The sequence below is a fragment of the Pseudorasbora parva genome, chromosome 23 (assembly GCF_024679245.1).
Source record: "Pseudorasbora parva isolate DD20220531a chromosome 23, ASM2467924v1, whole genome shotgun sequence".
Taxonomy (NCBI): Eukaryota; Metazoa; Chordata; class Actinopteri; order Cypriniformes; family Gobionidae; genus Pseudorasbora; species Pseudorasbora parva.
Genome location: NC_090194.1, coordinates 9,230,210 through 9,251,284, shown reverse-complemented (window position 1 = coordinate 9,251,284; position 21,075 = coordinate 9,230,210). Strand labels below are relative to the sequence as shown.

General features: G+C 36.9%; 2 protein-coding genes across 8 annotated transcripts in view; one reads left to right on the top strand and one right to left on the bottom strand.

Moving 5' to 3' along the window:
• cadm2a (cell adhesion molecule 2a) overlaps nt 1-21,075 on the bottom strand; it is a 604,121-nt gene that overhangs the window by 172,193 nt on the left and 410,853 nt on the right. The window lies entirely within an intron of this gene.
• Nucleotides 9,962-11,403, top strand: LOC137062964 (C-type lectin domain family 4 member F-like). The gene is made up of 5 exons (XM_067433933.1): nt 9,962-10,145; nt 10,246-10,476; nt 10,526-10,746; nt 10,861-10,967; nt 11,060-11,403. Exons 1-5 carry the CDS (start codon nt 10,019-10,021, stop codon nt 11,223-11,225), a joined length of 852 nt encoding a protein of 283 aa, XP_067290034.1. The 5' UTR covers nt 9,962-10,018; the 3' UTR covers nt 11,226-11,403.

The following is a 21,075-nucleotide window of genomic DNA, read 5'->3' as shown; positions in this document are numbered from 1 at the left end:
GTGGGTCTGGCTAGTGATTGACACTACTGGTGCGAGATGCGGTAACAATCATGTCAGTTTATGATTTGTGTCTAACTGATCGCATGGTTTTCGGACAGTTTATGATGAATAGGTCTATTCATGTTTTAACCAAGAGGGAAAAATCCGACATCCCGGGTGTCCTATGAGACACAGTGCTCTTCTGTAAGTTGTGCTGTATCATATAGCCTACCTTCTGACATTCATATTTCGTTCTGTAACTGGAAAGAAGTGAATATCGACTCATGTGCACATGATCCGCTCGATCCGCTGCTTACACTGAGGCGCTCGGTCACGCTTTAGTAAAGAGCGCGATATCTACTGTTTGAATATTGATACAAATTAAACTGATCTTGAAAAATGAAACTTTTTTTCCTTATAAAAACTAACGAAGCGCAAAGATTATTGTGATTATTGGATATACACGGTCACGGATATACGGTAGGCTACGCCTGATCACAGTAGGCTAATAGTCATATGCATGATTTAATATGAAGCGTCCAAGTCCGTAACGTATTTTTATGGTTGTTCAGAGCAAAGTATTGAGGTGAATTGTCGATCCTAATAAGCATAGACATAATTTAGCTTTGTTTATAAAGTTTCAAGCTATTTGTATAATTGATATATTATATAAACGTAACCTTTATAGCCCTTATAAATTCAACCGGAAGTGGTGTTATGACAAAATCAGTTTATTTATATCGCAGTCATGCCCCCCATCTTTCTACAAAATGCTTAGGCCTACTGACACTTTAAGGGTAAAAAAGGGAGTCTTTGATTCAAAGAGCCAAAGCACTTTGTTCCTACATGAACTAACTACCTCTTTGCACTTCAATAAAAAAAAAAAGAAAAAAAAAAAGAATGTGTGGTATTTTGCATAATTTATAGTTTATAGTTTTTAGTTCATAATTTATAGTTTATAGTTTATGTATTTATAATTTCGCATAGTTTTTTGGGGGGTTATTTTTCCTGTAAAGATATTGAGATATATATCGTATATGGAGATATAGCAAAATATATAGATATATATTTTTTGCTCCATATCGCCCAGCCCTAAGGCGGAGGGATGCAGAAAACTGTCGAGGTAACTAAGGTTAGGTGAGACGGCACCTGGCTGTGTATATATACCTCCTCACACGCTGATTAGATAGACCATTTGAATGTGCTCCTCATGAACTTTGTTTATGAAACATCATTTTCACTTGAATTCTGCAAACTCACAAGAAGACATGTAAGAGTCTGACAAAGCTTACTAGTTTAATTTGTGACACTTGGCCTAATTAAAAATAAATCTTTAATTCAATATGGAACATTTCTATTTTAAAATTGTTATTTAAATATGGCAACATTCTTATTTGAAACATTTTATTTGAATATGACAACATGAAACAAAACATTTCTATATATAAATAACTTACAGAGACTTTTCCCCTATCAGCCAATCACTGTGGTCATAGTTAGTAATGTGATAGTTGTGATGACATCATCCATAGCAACAAGGTCAACCCCGCCCTTACTCTTAGCTTAAGACTTCTGTCTATTCTTTAGTAAAAGTTGATCTCAGCAGCTTTGTGAATAGGTTTTAAAAGAAAAGTTGTAACTAAGAACTTTTACTGCAATTTAGGAGAACTCATTGGTAAGATACAATGTTTTGTGAATGCGGCCCCAGATTACATTTTACTAGTAAAGTTAAAATTACTTTTAAATTTACAACAAAATATGAGTTACTTTTTCAAATAAGTAATGCAAGTTATTTTGTTTATCCGTTTATTGACTGAAAGCACTCCTGTCCCCATGTTAAGAGAAATTGTAAGTTCACAGGCATCGCAGTTTTAAAATAAACATGCATTTACTCATCTTACTTGCAAAAAACTGATTCAGTATTACTCGAATAAAAACTCAGAAATCTCAGAATATTACGCAAACCTGCAATAAATGAATATATTAGAGTTTTTCTCAAATGCTAAAACACAAAAGCCATCTAAACCAAATGACCAGTTGTCTAATCCATCATTTTCCAATATCATAAAGACATTTCACATGAAAACACAATTCACAAAACACAATCCTCCATTCTCAAAAATCTTTACACAATTTTCCTTGCTAAAACACAAGTTGCAAAAGAACTCATATTCTCAAATGAAAGCTCATGTGATGCAAAATGCTTGCCACAGTCAGCAATATTTGAACACAATGAACACACCTGGCGTCATTCATTACACACAACGACTCAAAATTGAAGACACTTGTTGCTCATGCTGTGACCACATGTATAAAAGCAAGTTCAGAGTGCACAGTTAGCTGAAGATTCCAAACAAACACAATAGATGAAGGCAGAGTCAGGGGAAAAGGAATTCGAGTCAGAGGAGGGAGAAGAGCTGGCCATGGAAGAAGAGGAGCAGACCAACAAGGGAGAGGAGAAGGTCCAGGAGGGAGAGCAAGACAACCTCGCACCATCATTACGGACGAGATGCGAGCAACAGTCATTGACCATGTCATTGTCCATGGCATGAAAATGGCTGAAGCAGGACTAAGAGTCCGTCCAAAACTGAGTCGATTCACCGTGGCCACCATTATCAGGGTATTCAGACAATATATTGTACTCTATTGCTTTCTTTGTCACAGTACAATTTTACAAGCCTGTGAAATTAGTCTATTCGTTTCAAATCAGTTGTTACTGTATTGTAAAACATGTCAATTGACAACACGTTTCTTTTTTTTAGAGTTGAAAGAATGCCACATAGAGGTGGGAGGGTTGCCATATTTACAGCGGCACAAGAAACCCTCATTGTGGATATGGTTTGTGAGAACAACCTCATCAGACTCCGGGAGATCAGAGACAAAGTCATGGCCGATAATGCAAACTTTGAGAGCACTGATGTCAGCTTGGCCACAATAGACCGAGTTCTCCGGCGCCAAAAGATGTGGATGAAACAGATCTATAAACCCTATAGATCTGTTTCATCCGCATGGCCAAGCTGACATCAATGACCCTTTGAGCAAAACTCCACGCTACACAAAGACCTACGTTACGAGTATGTGCAAGTAAGCATACATCCATGTTCACAGTACAGTTAGTGGACATACTGTGGTGCTCAGTGGCCTACATTAATTCTGGAAAATAATGAGCTACCTGATTGACTGATGTTCTGTACAGTTGGACACGATGGACAGACCTCATGAGTACTTCTTCCTGGATGAGGCTGGCTTCAACCTGTATAAACGAAGGCAAAGAGGCCGTAACATCATTGGCCAAAGAGCCATCACTGGGGATCCTGGCCAACAGTGGGGAAATATTACTCTTTGTGCAGCCATGGGTTTGGAGGGGCTTGTCCACATGCTATCCTTGGGTTTTACACCACCCAATGTCTCCTCACCTTCCTAGGAGAGCTAAAAGACATCCTCCTGGACCGCCAACAACACCATCCTGGGCCTGCACATCACATTTATGTGATCATTTGGGACAATGTACGCTTCCACAGAACAAACCAAATCAGAGAGTGGTTCACCACCAACAGTAACCACTTTTTAAATGTCTGTCTACCACCCTACTCCCCTTTCCTGAACCATATAGAGGAGCTCTTCTCATCGTGGAGATGGAAGGTTTATGACAGACAACCATACACTAGACTAGAGAGAACTTCCTAAGGGCAATGGAGCTGGGCTGTGTTGACATCCCAGTGGAGGCCTCCCAAGGATGGATTCGCCATTCCAGGGCGTTTTTCCCGCGGTGCCTGGCAAGAGACAATATAGCCTGCGATGCAACTCAGCGACATGACGATGCAGATTGTGGTGTGTGTGTGTGTGTGTGTGTGTGTGTGTGTGTGTGGTCTGAATAAAGTAAATAAAAAAAATTCACACCCTGATCATGTTTTCAAGAGTACTGTTGTGTGCAATAGATTCTGTTTTTGCAGTTGTGTTACAGTAGTGTATATGCAGAATTTATAACTATAGATTTATACTCTTTATATGAAACTCACAAATCGTAATGCCTAATCCTCTGCAGAGATCTAAGATCCATTACTGTAAAGTTTTTGAAAATATGCATTGGCAGTTATGAAACAAAGAACCTTCTTACAAATTGAGCATTGTGTTTTCAATTGTTTTGCTGTAGTGTGTAATGATGTGTATAGTGTTTATATTTTTGAAAGCTTCGATCTGCTCTTTTGGTGTGAAAGTTTGAGTTTTGAAGTGAGAATATGTGGTTATGTAGCTTTAGAAAAGGGTGTTGTGTTTAGACATGGTGGAACATGGATTAAACGTTTGTGAAATGTGTTTTAGAATTTTTTGAAAAACTGTAAATGACACAGATATACTTTATGTATTTAATCTCACTTTATTAACCAAATGTTTTTATTAACCAATCAATGATCCACTTCAACCATACTTCAATGAGCAAAAATGACTAGATAAACATCACTTGTTTTTCTACTGTATAGGCGTGAATTAGCATTTTTTTTCTTATTCATTTCACTTTTGATGTAAAAAGCCCTTTAGATTTGCCAAAAATACAACTTTTTGTATTGTTTTTAAAAAAAATCATACTTTTTAAAAAGCATCACAATTAGTTACTTTTTAAGGGAGCAGCACAATATGTAATGCATTACTTTTAAAAGTACCTTTCCTCAACACTGCACACTAGGGCTATGAACGAATATTCTAAACAGGGACAGGTCACAGGAGTCACTGCAAAAAGTTGACACGTCTTACATGGAAGATGGCAGAAAGTGCAGAGCCCAAGTCGACCGCGGCAGAGAAAGAGATTTTTACCCTCCAAAATCTAAAAAGCCATGTCTGGAAGTGCTTTGGATTTTGGTCGGTAGGAGGCACTGGGTAAATTTTGCTCTCGGGGTCCCCCTACAGTTGGGAAAAAATAATGTCCTCAACTACTGTCGTAAACGCTGTCATCCTACAACAGGGGATGCCATCGCGCGTGCATTTGTCGACATGACAACCCTGATAGCCCTGAACTAGTGATCCGCGGGTCGTCTCATAATCCGCGGACCCCGTATGTCTATTAAATGGTCGCAGGTGCGGGGCGGGTTGTAAAAATATATACAGTGGTGTGGGGCGGGCCAAATAATTTCATAAAAGCGTCTCCGCGGGTTTGTGCAGCACTAACAGTTCCCCCGAACACTGCAGGAGTGTGGGTGTTGGTGGAAGTGACTTATATGCCATAAAGCAGTCGAATTTTGTAGTTCTTTTTGTTCTCGGGTTACTACCCGAAACCTGAAGTTTAAAAAGTACGATTAAAACGATACAGACCCCATCAAGGCAGACGTGTCATTCAACCTATTGTAAGTCGAGAGATATTATCAAGAGTCTTGAAAATATATTATGAAGATTGAAAAGTTACCTAGTGTTGCTTTAAAGAGCATATTACAGGTTAGAGACTCCAGTGAGTCAGTGTATAGAAAAATAATGTAGGATTTTATAGATTTTATATACTTGTAAATACGCTAATAAGGCTTTTTGAGTCGTTTTTGTGAGAAAATTTTTACTTATGCATCTAAAAATGCGCAAACCAGAAGTGACATAACGAGAGGGAGTGCTGTGAATTTCAATGATAGGAAAACAATGGATCGCAATGACAGTTCGGACGCTGTGGAAATTATAAATGTTTATATATACTCATATGGCAGACCACACAATTATGACACACAATAAGGGACAGGCCAGGATTAGACAGAACAACGATTTGAGGAGATGAATTGAGTTGTTGTGTGAGGAGAAACAGTGGAAAACAGGGCATGTGAGAGACCAGTTAGCTCATAACGTTAGCTCAGATTACGCTAGCTCAGATTACAATACTTTACAGATAATTACCATGTATCACAATATCGCAAAGCTGGTATTGGTCATCTAGGAGTATTGATACCAATAACAGAAACTAATAATAAGTTTTGACCATCTGGCATAAGTCATACTCGTATCCGTCCACACTAAACGTTAAAGCCGGGCGTAACATTACACTGTTCTGTTTTTACTGTCATACGACGAGCTTGCAGACATTTTTTTTCTCTCGCGTGGACAACGTGGATGCTCGTATGGTCGTGGCTCGCAGCATGTGTAAGCGGAAATACGAGCCGAGCCGAGCCGAGCCGAGCCGAGCAAAATTACCAGCACCTCCAGATCTCACAATAATTTTTTTACATAAAAAAATCATAAAAAATTCGGGAGTCAGCTCGATTTTCACCAGCGTATGGCTGTCCCCTATTGCTAAATCATGCACAACAATGTCACATAGGCTAGATGTATGAGTAGCTCAGTTGCTGCAACCATACAGCGTAACTTTTTCCACACACATACACGCGCGCACTCACTCTCTCACTCTCTCTCTCTCTCTCTGGTTGTTTCTGTTGAGAGGGCTGCTGTTCTCTGCTTCACAAATCATTTGCACACAAATAATTGTTTTTATCTATAAGCAGCTATCTATAAGCTATAGCAGCAACGCATCTCTGTTTTGAGTCTCAGTCTCTGTTTAACACGAATGCTCGTGTTGTGTACGCCCGGCGGTGCACATTCACCGTGACATTATAACATTAGTGTTATTGTGTGTTTCATGCTATCCTTTATTTACTCATTCTGTGTTATGGGTTTATTTTGTGCCGATTCACCGAAAGTGTGAGGATGTATGACGTTTTGGGTACGTAATTTAGTGAACTTGAATGTACATATATATGGCATGAATAAAATATAACTTTTTTTTAAAGTGTGAGACTATGCATTTGTGTTTATGTCGCCTACTTTGTCAATGTTGAAATTGATTCACATAAAAACAGCAAAGAAGCATCACGTGTGAGTGTTTAATCATTTAACATTATCCTTTAACAATACATGAGTATTGCGATGTTGAACTCCATCATATCGCCGGGATGATAATCCGCGGTGTAAAGTGAACACCACGCACCACCGTATGTGTCAAAGCAGATGCAGAAGTGAAGTTCTCTTCACCTGTACAAAACGCCACCATGCAGCTTTTCTAACTTTTTCTTTTATTTAGAAAACGTGTGGACTCGATGTCTTGACAGGCTGGACACAATAATTTTCCATGACAATGATGAAGTGAAAAAGAAAAACTACCGAAATACACTGATGCCCAGGGGCGTGGGACTGGGGGGATAAAGGGTACTGAGTAACCAGGGCCCAAGGCAGGGAAGTCCGTTTTCTATACATACACATACATGGTACGGGGACCAAGCAAGATGGTTTGTACCCAGGGCCCAAAATTTGGTGCTACGCCACTGCTGATGCCTACTGAATACCAACCTATTCCGCATTGAGGCAACACAGAGCTTGGCAGATAACTCCCTCTCGTGACGTAATATGACACGATGTAGAAAAAACAGCGTTTTTTACTAGGGGTGTGCACGAATATTCGAATAGTCGAATATTCGATCTGTAATTAACATTCGAAAACTAAAAATACTATTCGAATTTTATTTTGTTAATTGGCTGGCAGTAAATGCAGTTGTAGCAGATATCAAGTGGTACCCTCAGGACAGAAGGACAGCCAAACATGGATGAGATGAAGGATGTACATTTATTTACTTTAAAGAAAAACTAGGTTGGAGCAAAATTAGAAAACACACACACACTGGAAGGCCTACTGTTTCACTCCGCACTTCCCCCGCTGCATTCAGTCAGACTGAGCGCGAACGCTTAAAGGGGAAGCGGATAACGCATCCTAAGGTGCGCCACTAATTAAGGCCCCACCTACAACAATTGGTAGGAACTCCCGACTGGAACCATTGAAAATTAAACATAAATAACAATGAAAGGGTAACATTAAGTTGTGATGAAGTTAAAACATTTACAAAAATATTTATTTCAACACAAATAAGTTAAGGTAAAATAAAATAATAAAAGTAGGATGACATAAAATAAAAAGTCACAAGCAACTGGCTACACAGTGCATCCATGAGAAATCCCTCTAAATCTCGCAGTTATATCTCAATCCACTGGGTGGCGTTGTGGAGCAGGTTAATAATTTAAGTGCATTTGATCACAATGTCGTCGTCTGCCTCGCAATGTTTGGAATTAACGTTACTTCGATGAAAATTGAAAATGCTGTTTGCACTATGATGAAAATGCACAAAATGGAGTTACTTTTGATGAAATCAATTACTGAAACTGAGTTATAATGATATCACCACCACAAACGAGAATCACATGAAATCCAAACACCAGTGGAATGAGCGATCACTGCTCAGGAGTGCAGGTAAGCTCATCTGTACCCCGAGTGAGAGTGAGAACTTATGATAGCAAAATGATCTCGAGACAAATGCTTCCTTTAAAGTTCTTTGAGGGTTTATGAACAGAAAATACAAAGTTCTTCACTCAGACTTCACTTAACCGATATCTTTGTCTCCGCAACGCCTGTCAGTGGCGCATTTTCTCACCCGAGAATAATATCATAATCCAATAATATTATAGTTTATCCCTACATGAAAATGTGAAACAATACAAAGTAAACACATCAGCCATATCAAACACACGCACACACAGGTCGGTAGGCTATAGCCTATTGACGTTTGTGTGTGTGTGTGTGTGTGTGTGTATACGTCACGCTAACTGACGCGCTCTGCGCTCGTGCTCCTTGAGCTTATAATGCTTTTGTTCTTTAGGCATTTTTTTACACACTGTTTAATGTTTTAAAAACCTTAAGATATAACGTAAGCGTGTTGTGTACATTGCCTAATCATAAGCTTGTTCAGAAATGGTGACGACATGTTTAGAGAAAAAAAGAAAGAAACATCTCTCATTTTCTCAAAATACCTAATTTAAATAAACGAATATTCGAATATTCGATTTTTATGAGCCCAAATATTCGAATACAATATTTTGGGAAAATGCCCATCGCTATTTTTTACAAACAGCCAACAAAATGGCCACTTTGTCAACTAAATGTGTGCTCTTATGTCTTTTAAAAACATTTTAAATCATACATTACCTTTTCATATGGAATTTTCATACAAGGTTATATATTTATCTCAAATTTGTTTTAACCTGCAATATGCTCTTTAACATTAAACAGAAACACTAAAGTGTAGGCTAATGTACTGACTGAAGAGATACTGCATGAATAAAGGATAAATGCACTGCTTCCACTGTTGTGATTATTTACAGTTTCATGTCAAGGAAAAGTTTCATGTTTAGCACAGCAGAGCTCGATCGGTTAAATATGCTGTAAAACTTAAATCAATATTAATATTTGTTTCAATCACTGAATGAAGCCTGCTATATTTGGGACAAGAATCGCGAGTCTCGCGACCTTAAATCGCTTGCACAAAACTCTTAGCAGCACTTAAAGTTTGTTCATTTAAACCGCAGAGAGCGTGAGGATGAGGGCGAGAGAGAGTGAGGTCTGCGCTCTGCGGTCTTGGCCATTAGTTAATTTACTTGTTTTTGTGTAAGTAATACATTTTCAAATATGTATAAACTTAAATAGACAGCCTATACAAGTAGTTATGTCTCTTTGTATTAATTTGTCCTGTTATTGAAGTAATGTGCAACCAGATGTTCGAATAGCTCGAATAGTCGTGTTTTTTTTAAAGGAAATATTCAAACGTAATTTTTGAGCAATTGATGACAGCCCTACTGCACACAAATCAAATGTTACAATTGTTTAAAAATTGTTTAGCAACTGCACCAGGAACACCAACATTTATTTTGGTTTAGACTTAACTCAACAAATTTAGCCCAAAATTTGGGTTTACAGTGCAGTGTATTTAAATACCATTAAAATGAACCAAATCCATGCATTAAAAATAATAAAAAAAGATTAAAATAAAATAAAAAGTGCAGTGTACTTCTGTGGTGAGCTGAAGTTCCTTCATGCATAAATACTTGAAACATTTCCACAAAACAGTTCCTTTCTGCATAAATTCTGGCCATACAAACACAGATAAGGAACAAAGCTCAGTCCAACTAACTAGTTTTAGTTTGTTGGCATCCTGACGACACTGAAACTGTCTGAAAGTGTAAATGAAAATATAGAATGGAGTTTGACCTGTACATAAATGAACCAACCACTGATGGGATCTATGAAAATGATGACGTTACTGAAGATACGATTGGAAAAGAGATCACAGACTCAACTCAAGGAAAATCATCTGAATTCACAGGTACTAAGATTAATAATTCACTTAGTTTGCTTGTTTTCAGTTGATGTGAACTGAGTTAAGTGCAAATAAAGAGAATAACATGATGTGTGTTAATCTTCAGAGAGTGATTGTGTGAGGAACAGAAGCTCCAGAGCAGCTGCAGTGTGTTTGGGGCTGCTGTGTGTTCTTCTGCTGACTGCAGTCATAGTGCTGTGTGTCCACATCCATACACTGAGCACAAACTACACTGAAGAGAGAGACCAGATACTAAACAAGATCACCAACATCACAGAAGAGAGAGATGGGCTAATAATGAATAAGAAAAACCTGACCAATGAACTTCAAATTCATGGTAACATTTCTTTAGTCTATATAGTTACTTTCTATACAGCATTTTATAGCACACAACCTGAGTTTACTGTCTGTTATAAGTTACAGACAGGTGACTGTAAATAATAATAAAAAGCTAATATCTGAACTTATTCTGTTAAAAGATGGATGGACTTACTTTAAATCCAGTTTTTACTACTTATCAAATGAGGAGAAGAGCTGGACTGAGAGCAGAAGATACTGTACAGCGAGAGGAGCAGATCTGATCATCATAAACAACCAAAAGGAACAAGTGAGTGAGAGATTGATGTGCATTTATGGTGTTCAGAAGCTAAATGAGAGATGGTCAGATGAAATGTCTATTGTCTGTTTATGATATAAATGTGGAACTGTTTCATCTGCTCAGGATTTTGTTAAGAACATATCTAATGGTACTTCAGTCTGGATTGGTCTGACTGACCGTGATGTGGAGGGCAGATGGAAATGGGTTGATGGCAGCTCACTGAACTCTAGGTGAGAAATCACTGAACTGATTAATATCTAATAAATGATTCTCACAGTTAGTAAATCATCGCTGAACATCTAATGCTAATCTGTAGTTTCAGCTTCTGGTGGTCTGGAGAGCCTAATGGAGGTTCATTACAGAACTGTGTTCTGACTGTGGATCATGACCGAAGGTGGCCACAATTTTTGGGGTGGAATGATGATCCATGTGATAGAGCTTATCAATGGATCTGTGAGAAGAATATTTCTCAACTCATACTGCCATAGGAATATCACACACCTTTTCTGAAACAAGTTTAACAGTACAAAACTTCTAAAGCAGTGTTTCTTCAGCATGTTCCTGTAGGACGCCCCGCCGATTTATTTAAACTAATAACTGGATCGCTCAATCATGACTTTACATTAGGTCTACTTTACAAACACACACTTTCCCTGATAAACATTAGTGATAGTTCACCCTAAAAATGTATATCGAGAACTATCCCTTTAAGTCTTTTATTGAGAATAGTTGCTTGTTGAGGTTGACAGTGATTTTTGTTTTATTTTTATTCTGCAATAAACTAAATGTAATATAAAACGTCTCTTTGTTTTGAATAAACACATCTACTCATTCATTGTTATAAAAAAAATGTAAGTAACGAAAACTATTACATAAAACGTGTAAAATTTTATGAAAATGTGTAAATTATTATTAAAAAGTATACAGTATTTATGGTTGGTAACGTCTGTTTGCACTAACTCCATTGCCTGGTTGGACTAGACAAATTGACCAAAGACGCAGATCTGATAACTAGTAGTGTGAGAATAAGACCAATGGATTACTTTTGACTGATCAAATCTGTCTTCTCTAAATCTTATTTTCTCCCATCATATATCAGTTTGGTGAGATGTTTATTTTACATTAACATGAATAAAATATTCAGAACGTTTAAAAATAGCACTTTAGATATATTATCATATCTGAATATGTTGTTATATGATACTATGATAACACACAACAATAAACCGAGGTACAAATAGCATCTGCCACTGCTTACATTTGATATTAAATGTATTCTTTAATAAAAAATAAAATAAAATAATGTCAGATTACCTGTGGCAGTTGTTTTTACGAGTTTACACGTAAAAATTATTGAATAAAAATATAAGCATATTGGCCCTCATTTATCAATCTTGTGTAGAAACGGGCGTAGGGCGTACACTCCTCTCACAGCCTGATTTATGAAGCTGTGCGCACCTCTGCAATCCAGATGTACGCAATACTTGCCCTTGATAAATGCCACGGCTGAAAACGATCGTCATTAGAATAACACGCCTCTATATTCAAGTCTTATTTTTCATATTGAGAAGCGTGTGCATCGTTCAAGAAAGACTCAGTTTAGAGACCATGCTTTTCCTTCTAACACAACTGCTTGCTAAAATTCATAAAGAAATATTAATGCTCATCATAGTTCAAACTAGTTCAAAAAAGTTTCACCCACAGTCAGGTGATTGACTAGCCTAGAAATCTAGACGCACCCTAGCGGCAGCAAATCTAATCTGCCAGCGAGTGTCGTCTAGCAACTCTCAATACCCTTCTGAGCTGTATTCCCCTAACTCTTGCCGGGCCAATCACATCGTGTATAGAGTCAGTGGGCGGAGCCAAAATGACGACGGCCGAGTTGCGTTTGCGTGCTTCTAGTAAACACAGAAACTGGAGAGTTTGAAAGACAACCGTTTATCCCGCCCCTCGGATTGAGCCGTCAATGGTGAGTTTCCAGACCAAACATCTTGAGGTGGGTCTGGCTTGCAGGCTAGTGATTGACACTACTGGTGCGAGATGCGGTAACAATTATGTCAGTTTATGATTTGTGTCTAACTGATCGCATGGTTTTCGGACAGTTTATACAGTTCAAAGTACAATTCAAAATGATTGCATATTATTTGAAAATATATTATTATTATTTTGTCAGCTTTGTCACATGATTATGATGAATAGGTCTATTCATGTTTTAACCAAGAGGGAAAAATCCGACATCCCGGGTGTCCTATGAGACAGTGCTCTTCTGTAAGTTGTGCTGTATCATATAGCCTACCTTCTGACATTCACATTTCGTTCTGTAACTGGAAAGAAGTGAATATCGACTCATGTGCACATGATCCGCTCGATCTGCCGCTTACACTGAGGCGCTCGGTCACGCTTTAGTAAAGAGCGCGATATCTACTGTTTGAATATTGATATAAATTAAACTGATCTTGAAAGATGAAACTTTTTTTCCTTATAAAAACTAACGAAGCGCAAAGATTATTGTGATTATTGGATATACACGGTCACGGATATACGGTAGGCTACGCCTGATCACAGTAGGCTAATAGTCATATGCATGATTTAATATGAACCGTCCAAGTCCGTAACGTATTTTTATGGTTGTTCAGAGCAAAGTATTGAGGTAAATTGTCGATCCTAATAAGCATAGACATAATTTAGCTTTGTTTATAAAGTTTCAAGCTATTTGTATAATTGATATATTATATAAACGTAACCTTTACAGCCCTTATAAATTCAACCGGAAGTGGTGTTATGACAAAATCAGTTTATTTATATCGCAGTCATGCCCCCCATCTTTCTACAAAATGCTTAGGCCTACTGACACTTTAAGGGTAAAAAAGGGAGTCTTTGATTCAAAGAGCCAAAGCACTTTGTTCCTACATGAACTAACTACCTCTTTGCACTTCAATAAAAAAGAAAAAAAAGAAAAAAAAAAGAATGTGTGGTATGTTGCATAATTGTTTATGCAGTAGTTTTTTGGGGGGTTATTTTTCCTCGAAAGATATTGAGATATATATTGTATATGGAGATATAGCAAAATATAGAGATTTATTTTTTGCTCCATATCGCCCAGCCCTAAGGCGGAGGGATGCAGAAAACTGTCGAGGTAACTAAGGTTAGGTGAGACGGCACCTGGCTGTGTATATATACCTCCTCACACGCTGATTAGATAGACCATTTGAATGTGCTCCTCATGAACTTTGTTTATGAAACATCATTTTCACTTGAATTCTGCAAACTCACAAGAAGACATGTAAGAGTCTGACAAAGCTTACTAGTTTAATTTGTGACACTTGGCCTCGTTAAAAATAAATCTTTAATTCAATATGGAACATTTCTATTTTAAAATTGTTATTTAAATATGGCAACATTCTTATTTGAAACATTTTATTTGAATATGACAACATGAAACAAAACATTTCTATATATAAATCACTGACAGAGACTTTTCCCCTATCAGCCAATCACTGTGGTCATAGTTAGTAATGTGATAGTTGTGATGACATCATCCATAGCAACAAGGTCAACCCCGCCCTTACTCTTAGCTTAAAGGCCATCTTTCAATTTAATTTTATAACTAATTTTATACAGAATATTGTATGAAAATGTCAATTTAAAAAGACATACATAAGAATACATATGTTTTACAACACCCACGCGCAGAAACTAAGAAAAAAAGTGCCTGTTCTAAGCTACGCTCCAAAAACCCGCCTTTTCCCAGAGAACGCGTCATATGACGCAACGACAGGGAAACATAGGGGCTGCAGCCCTGGCTCTCATTGTGGGTTTACGTAGTCTGAGAGGTGGAAACAAAAAATAGAGATTTTCGTTATCGTAATTATAGTTATAGTAGGTTTGAGTCGTCACAATGGTGAATTCTGTTGTCACAATGGTAAGTCAATAAAAGATCGTTGTTACAATGACTGTATTTACATGAACAGCATTCCCGTCCTAGCCGAAAGACTAACTGCTTTCATACACTCCACAGTACATGTGAGCTCATTTACATTATGTCCGTCGGAAATACTAAGAGGTGAGTAGTATAACAGCCGACTAAGGTCGGAATTCCAGCTGTCCGGTTATGTTGTTCAGATATACGGCCTAAACGCTTGACATCTGCAGAAGCAGAACATGCGGAGCGGGCACATAGGTCTAAAAGCAGTTAATGATTAAACATCAGCTAGCAAAATTTCACGATGAACTATATTGTGTAGAAATGCGCAGAATGTCTATCCCTATCTGACCGTCACAGATGTAAGCTATAGCCTACATCCTACAACATTCATTTAAAATCTGGGATCTAAATTAATTATTTTAAGACACATATTGCTGGCATAGATGGTGACAATCTACATGGATGCTTGAAAAACAACAAAGTCGACAATAATATTGCTAAATATGATTTATTAAAGATACTGCAATGTGATAAACATGGAGACAACGTTAGCCACAATTAGCTATAACGTTACCCTGTGGTCACTCACCAAAGCCCCTTTCACACTGCACGTCGGGCCCGCAATATTCCCGGAACATTGCCGGGTCGCCTTCTGTGTGAAAGCAACCACGTCGCGGAATTAATTACCGAATTGAACCCGGGTCTGGGACCTAGTAACATCGCGGGTTTCGACCCGGGACGAGCGCTGTGTGAACAAAAGCCAAAACTAATGCCGCAACGTGTACATAGTTATCCCACAACTCTATCTCTCTCCTCTGTCCATTTACCCTTCCCCTTAACTCTCCCTGACCCCCCTCTCGCCTAGGCGGCTCGTAATTATACAGCAATAGCCCATCGTAAGAGTTGACATTTATCCCAACTGCAACCTCTTCGCTGTCGGACTCCATTACAAAGAGACGATGTTTACCGGCTGTTGCGTCACTTCCGATCAGAGCGTTTTTCACAACGGAAGTAATTTTACTCACAATTTCTTTTAAAAAACTGTTTTAATGCACATTTATGATTCATTTCTTCATGCAAGTCGAGTTCCTATACTATTTATCTACACGTTCATTCACAGTGATCTTCAACTTTAAAGATGGGCTTTAAGACTTCTGTCTATTCTTTAGTAAAAGTTGATCTCAGCAGCTTTGTGAATAGGTTTTAAAAGAAAAGTTGTAACTAAGAACTTTTACTGCAATTTAGGAGAACTCATTGGTAAGATACAATGTTTTGTGAATGCGGCCCCAGATTACATTTTACTAGTAAAGTTAAAATTACTTTTAAATTTACAACAAAATATGAGTTACTTTTTCAAATAAGTAATGCAAGTTATTTTGTTTATCCGTTTATTGACTGAAAGCACTCCTGTCCCCATGTTAAGAGAAATTGTAAGTTCACAGGCATCGCAGTTTTAAAATAAACATGCATTTACTCATCTTACTTGCAAAAAACTGATTCAGTATTACTCGAATAAAAACTCAGAAATCTCAGAATATTACGCAAACCTGCAATAAATGAATATATTAGAGTTTTTCTCAAATGCTAAAACACAAAAGCCATCTAAACCAAATGACCAGTTGTCTAATCTATCATTTTCCAATATCATAAAGACATTTCACATGAAAACACAATTCACAAAACACAATCCTCCATTCTCAAAAATCTTCACACAATTTTCCTTGCTAAAACACAAGTTGCAAAAGAACTAGTCAAAAATGACTAGATAAACATCACTTGTTTTTCTACTGTATAGGCGTGAATTAGCATTTTTTTTCTTATTCCTTTCACTTTAGATTTAAAGTGAAATGGTTACTACCCGAAACCCGAAGTTTAAAAGTACGATTAAAACGATACAGACCCCATCAAGGCAGACGTGTCATTCAACCTATTGTAAGTCGATGTATCATCACAAGAGTCTTGAAAATATATTATGAAGATTGAAAAGTTACCTAGTGCTACTTTAAAGAGCATATTACAGGTTAGAGACTCCAGTGAGTCAGTGTATAGAAAAATAATGTAGGACCTAGATTTTATATACTTGTAAATACGCTAATAAGGCTTTTTTGTCGTTTTTGTGAGAAATTTTTTACTTACGCATCTAAAAATGCGCAAACCAGAAGTGACATAACGAGAGGGAGTGCTGTGAATTTCAATGATAGGAAAACAATGGAACAGTTCGGACGCTGTGGAAATTATAAATGTTTATTAATACTCATATGGCAGACCACACAATTATGACACACAATAAGGGACAGGCCAGGATTATCAGTTTAAACTAAAGGCTGGGCTCGATATAGTGGTCCTTACAATTTACCACAGATTCAGTGATCCATGGGTAATGACATCCAGCCAGGAATCATGTTTTCCTTTTTTTATGAGCCTGATTTCAACATGATTATTTATTACTTGTTGTTATTATTTGTTGAAGCTTTCTGCTTCAACAAATCATTTGCACACAAATAATTGTTTTTATCTATAAGCAGCTATCTATAAGCTATAGCAGCAACGCATCTCTGTTTTGAGTCTCAGTCTCTGTTTAACACGAAAGCTCGTGTTTTGTACGCCCGGCGGTGCACATTCACCGTGACAGTATAACATTAGTGTTATTGTGTGTTTCATGCTATCCTTTATTTACTCATTCTGTGTTATGGGTTTATTTTGTGCCGATTCCCCGATAGTGTGAGGATGTATGACGTTTTGGGTATGTAATTTAGTGAACTTGAATGTACATATATAAGGCATGAATAAAATATAACTTTTATTTAAAGTGTGAGACTATGCATTTGTGTTTATGTAGCCTACTTTGTCAATGTTGAAATTGATTCACATAAAAACAGCAAAGAAGCATCACGTGTGAGTGTTTAATCAATTAATATTATCCTTTAACAATACATGAGTATTGCGATGTTGAACTCCATCATATCGCCGGGATGATAATCCGCGGTGTAAAGTGAACACCACGCACCACCGCATGTGTCAAAGCAGATGCAGAAGTGAAGTTCTCTTCACCTGTACAAAACGCCACCATGCAGCTTTTCTAACTTTTTCTTTTATTTAGAAAACGTGTGGACTCGATGTCTTGACAGGCTGGACACAATAATTTTCCATGACAATGATGAAGTGAAAAAGAAAAACTACCGAAATACACTGATGCCCAGGGGCGTGGGACTGGGGGGATAAAGGGTACTGAGTAACCAGGGCCCAAGGCAGGGAAGTCCGTTTTCTATACATACACATACATGGTACGGGGGCCAAGCAAGATGGTTTGTACCCAGGGCCCAAAATTTGGTGCTACGCCACTGCTGATGCCTACTGAATACCAACCTATTCCCCATTGAGGCAACACAGAGCTTGGCAGACGACTCCCTCTCGTGACGTAATATGACACGATGTAGAAAAAACAGCGTTTTTTACAAACAGCCAACAAAATGGCCACTTTGTCAACTAAATGTGTGCTCTTATGTCTTTTAAAAACATTTTAAATCATGCATTACCTTTTCATATGGAATTTTCATACAGGGTTATATATTTATCTCAAATTTGTTTTAACCTGCAATATGCTCTTTAACATTAAACAGAAACACTAAAGTGTAGGCTAATGTACTGACTGAAGAGATACTGCATGAATAAAGGATAAATGCACTAATTCCACTGTTGTGATTATTTACAGTTTCATGCCAAGGAAAAGTTTCATGTTTAGCACAGCAGAGCTCGATCGGTTAAATATGCTGTAAAACTTAAATCAATATTATTAATATTTGTTTCAATCACTGAATGAAGCCTGCTATATTTGGGACAAGAATCGCGAGTCTCGCGACCTTAAATCGCTTGCACAAAACTCTTAGCAGCACTTAAAGTTTGTTCATTTAAACCGCAGAGAGCGTGAGGATGAGGGCGAGAGAGAGTGAGGTCTGCACTCTGCGGTCTTGGCCATTAGTTAATTTACTTGTTTTTGTGCAAGTAATACATTTTCAAATATGTATAAACTTAAATAGACAGACTATACAAGTAATATGTCTCTTTGTATTCATTTGTCCTGTTATTGAAGTAATGTGCAACCAGATGTTCGAATAGCTCGAATAGTCGTGTTTTTTTTAAAGGAAATATTCAAACGTAATTTGAGCAATTTTGACAGCCCTACTGCACACAAATCAAATGTTACAATTGTTTAAAAATTGTTTAGCAACTGCACCAGGAACACCAACATTTATTTTGGTTTAGACTTAACTCAACAAATTTAGCCCAAAAGTTACTGACAGTAGATATTTTAAGTCCCCTTCCTTGAAAATCTTCAAATAACTCACAATTATTAAAGAGTACATGAATGCAGCCACTTCTAAAACTATAAACTAATCACTGGTCTGGACTTTTGATGAACCAGCAACAATCTAAACATTTCAAACTGTTCTCTGATACATTTCAGTTCAACATGGTTCACAGTTAAAATATAAATATATTTATGAAAAATATATATGAGGTTAAAAATCATATGTTTGAAACAAATAATGTCTCATGGCCAATAAATAATAATTTCATGTTTATTTCCTTCTGTTTAAAACCTTAAGGATTTTTTTTTTCCCCGTATGGAAATTATAATGTGTTGCTATGTGGACGCTGTATGGGTGAACTCACTATGATAAGAGATATATGCTGCGGCTTGTGAGCCTGCTGTCTGAAAGTCATCAGAAGATTATAAAGTTATATACAAGTTTGTCAGTAAAGCATGAAGATGAAGATAAAGCACACTAAGTTTACCCTCTCGAGTTCATGCGGCCAATGAGGTATATTTCTCCATACTTGTCATTTGTGTTATGTGACTGTGTTTGTAACGAGCTGATTACAATGTTTTGCATGGCATAAATGTATCCTTTATTTCTTAGTTTTATATGTGATTTCGTTTAGTATTGTCTGTAAGTATGTCAAGAATTTAAGGTTAATTTACGTTTCTGTGTTTTTTGTTTATTTATACCAGATCTGACGGCAATGCAGATCTGTGGTGATACGAGAGCATGTAAAGACATGTTTGAAGATTTGAAAAAGAAATAAATGCCTGTTAAAACCCAGGAACGCCTTTATTAAACCTTGAGGGGAATAACACACTGTAAACCCGAACGTTCAAATTAATTTGTGTATACTCAAAGTTTTAGAAAAAGTTCTACTAACTTAATTAATTCAAGTTGATGTAACATGGTCTTCCTTTTGAGTAATTTTAACTAATATATTTTGATTAAATGGAACTTTTTTTGTGAATAAGTAAGCATAACTTAAAAACATAAATTAAATATAACTTAATAGAATTAAGTAATTACATGCTAAGAATTAAATACATAAACTTAAGATTTCAAGTTGTATGAACTCAAAATCATAAATAATTAAAATAGCTCACTTTGGTCTTGCTAAAATGTAGTACATTAACCTGACTTCTATGAAAGAGTAAACAAAAGGAATTGCAATTCTGATGAGCCATGTTCAGTAAGAACTTTTGGATTTTAAATAAAAAATAATGAATAAATGAAAAACTTTAAACCCGAATAAGTTACCAGAACTCAAACGAACTCAAAAAATTGTGATTGTGATGCGATTGGCCATTCAAGGAGTTCTGTCTGGCAACAAGAGAACTAATTCACCGATTGGAGGACATTTACAAAAGGTAGTCCTTTCCGCCTCGTCTGTTGCTGATTCAAATTAAGATGGAGACTTTTTCATTGTGTGCAATCTTAAATTCAGTAAGTAAAAATTTGTAAGTTACTAAACCTAACAATAATATGTGAACTAACTTATAACTAACCAGATTGACTTTATTTCTGTCTAATGAAAATTATAGTTTTGTTGGAAGTCACCATGATGGAGATAAGTTTGCTTTAAAGTTTGCTTTAGCTGAGCTCTTGACTGTGTAATATTAGCAGTTCTCTGGCTGCTTTGTGTTTGAGAGACACATTTGCCGCAATGCATGGTGGGACCCATGGGGAAGTTTTGATTGGTAGAACCCAGCATGGTGAAACAATGACAACACAAACCAATACAAATTGAGTTTTGTTAACATAAAATGGTGTGGTTGTGTACTTAATTTTTTAAGTTCAGTGAAAACTCAAAACTTTGCTATACTGAAAATAATTAAGTTACCTTAACAGAAAAGTTTAAGTCATAAACTGCAAATATTTGAGTTGAGCAAAATGAGCACTTTAATTTAACTGTTATCAAAAGGTACAAGTAGCAGGTAATCCAACCTTTTAAGTTATGGAAATTTGTGACTTTTAAGTTAATCAACTTAAAAATTGAGGCAATCGATTGCCCCAATTTTTTGAGTTCTGGTAACTTATTTGGGTTTACAGTGCAGTGTATTTAAATACCATTAAAATGAACCAAATCCA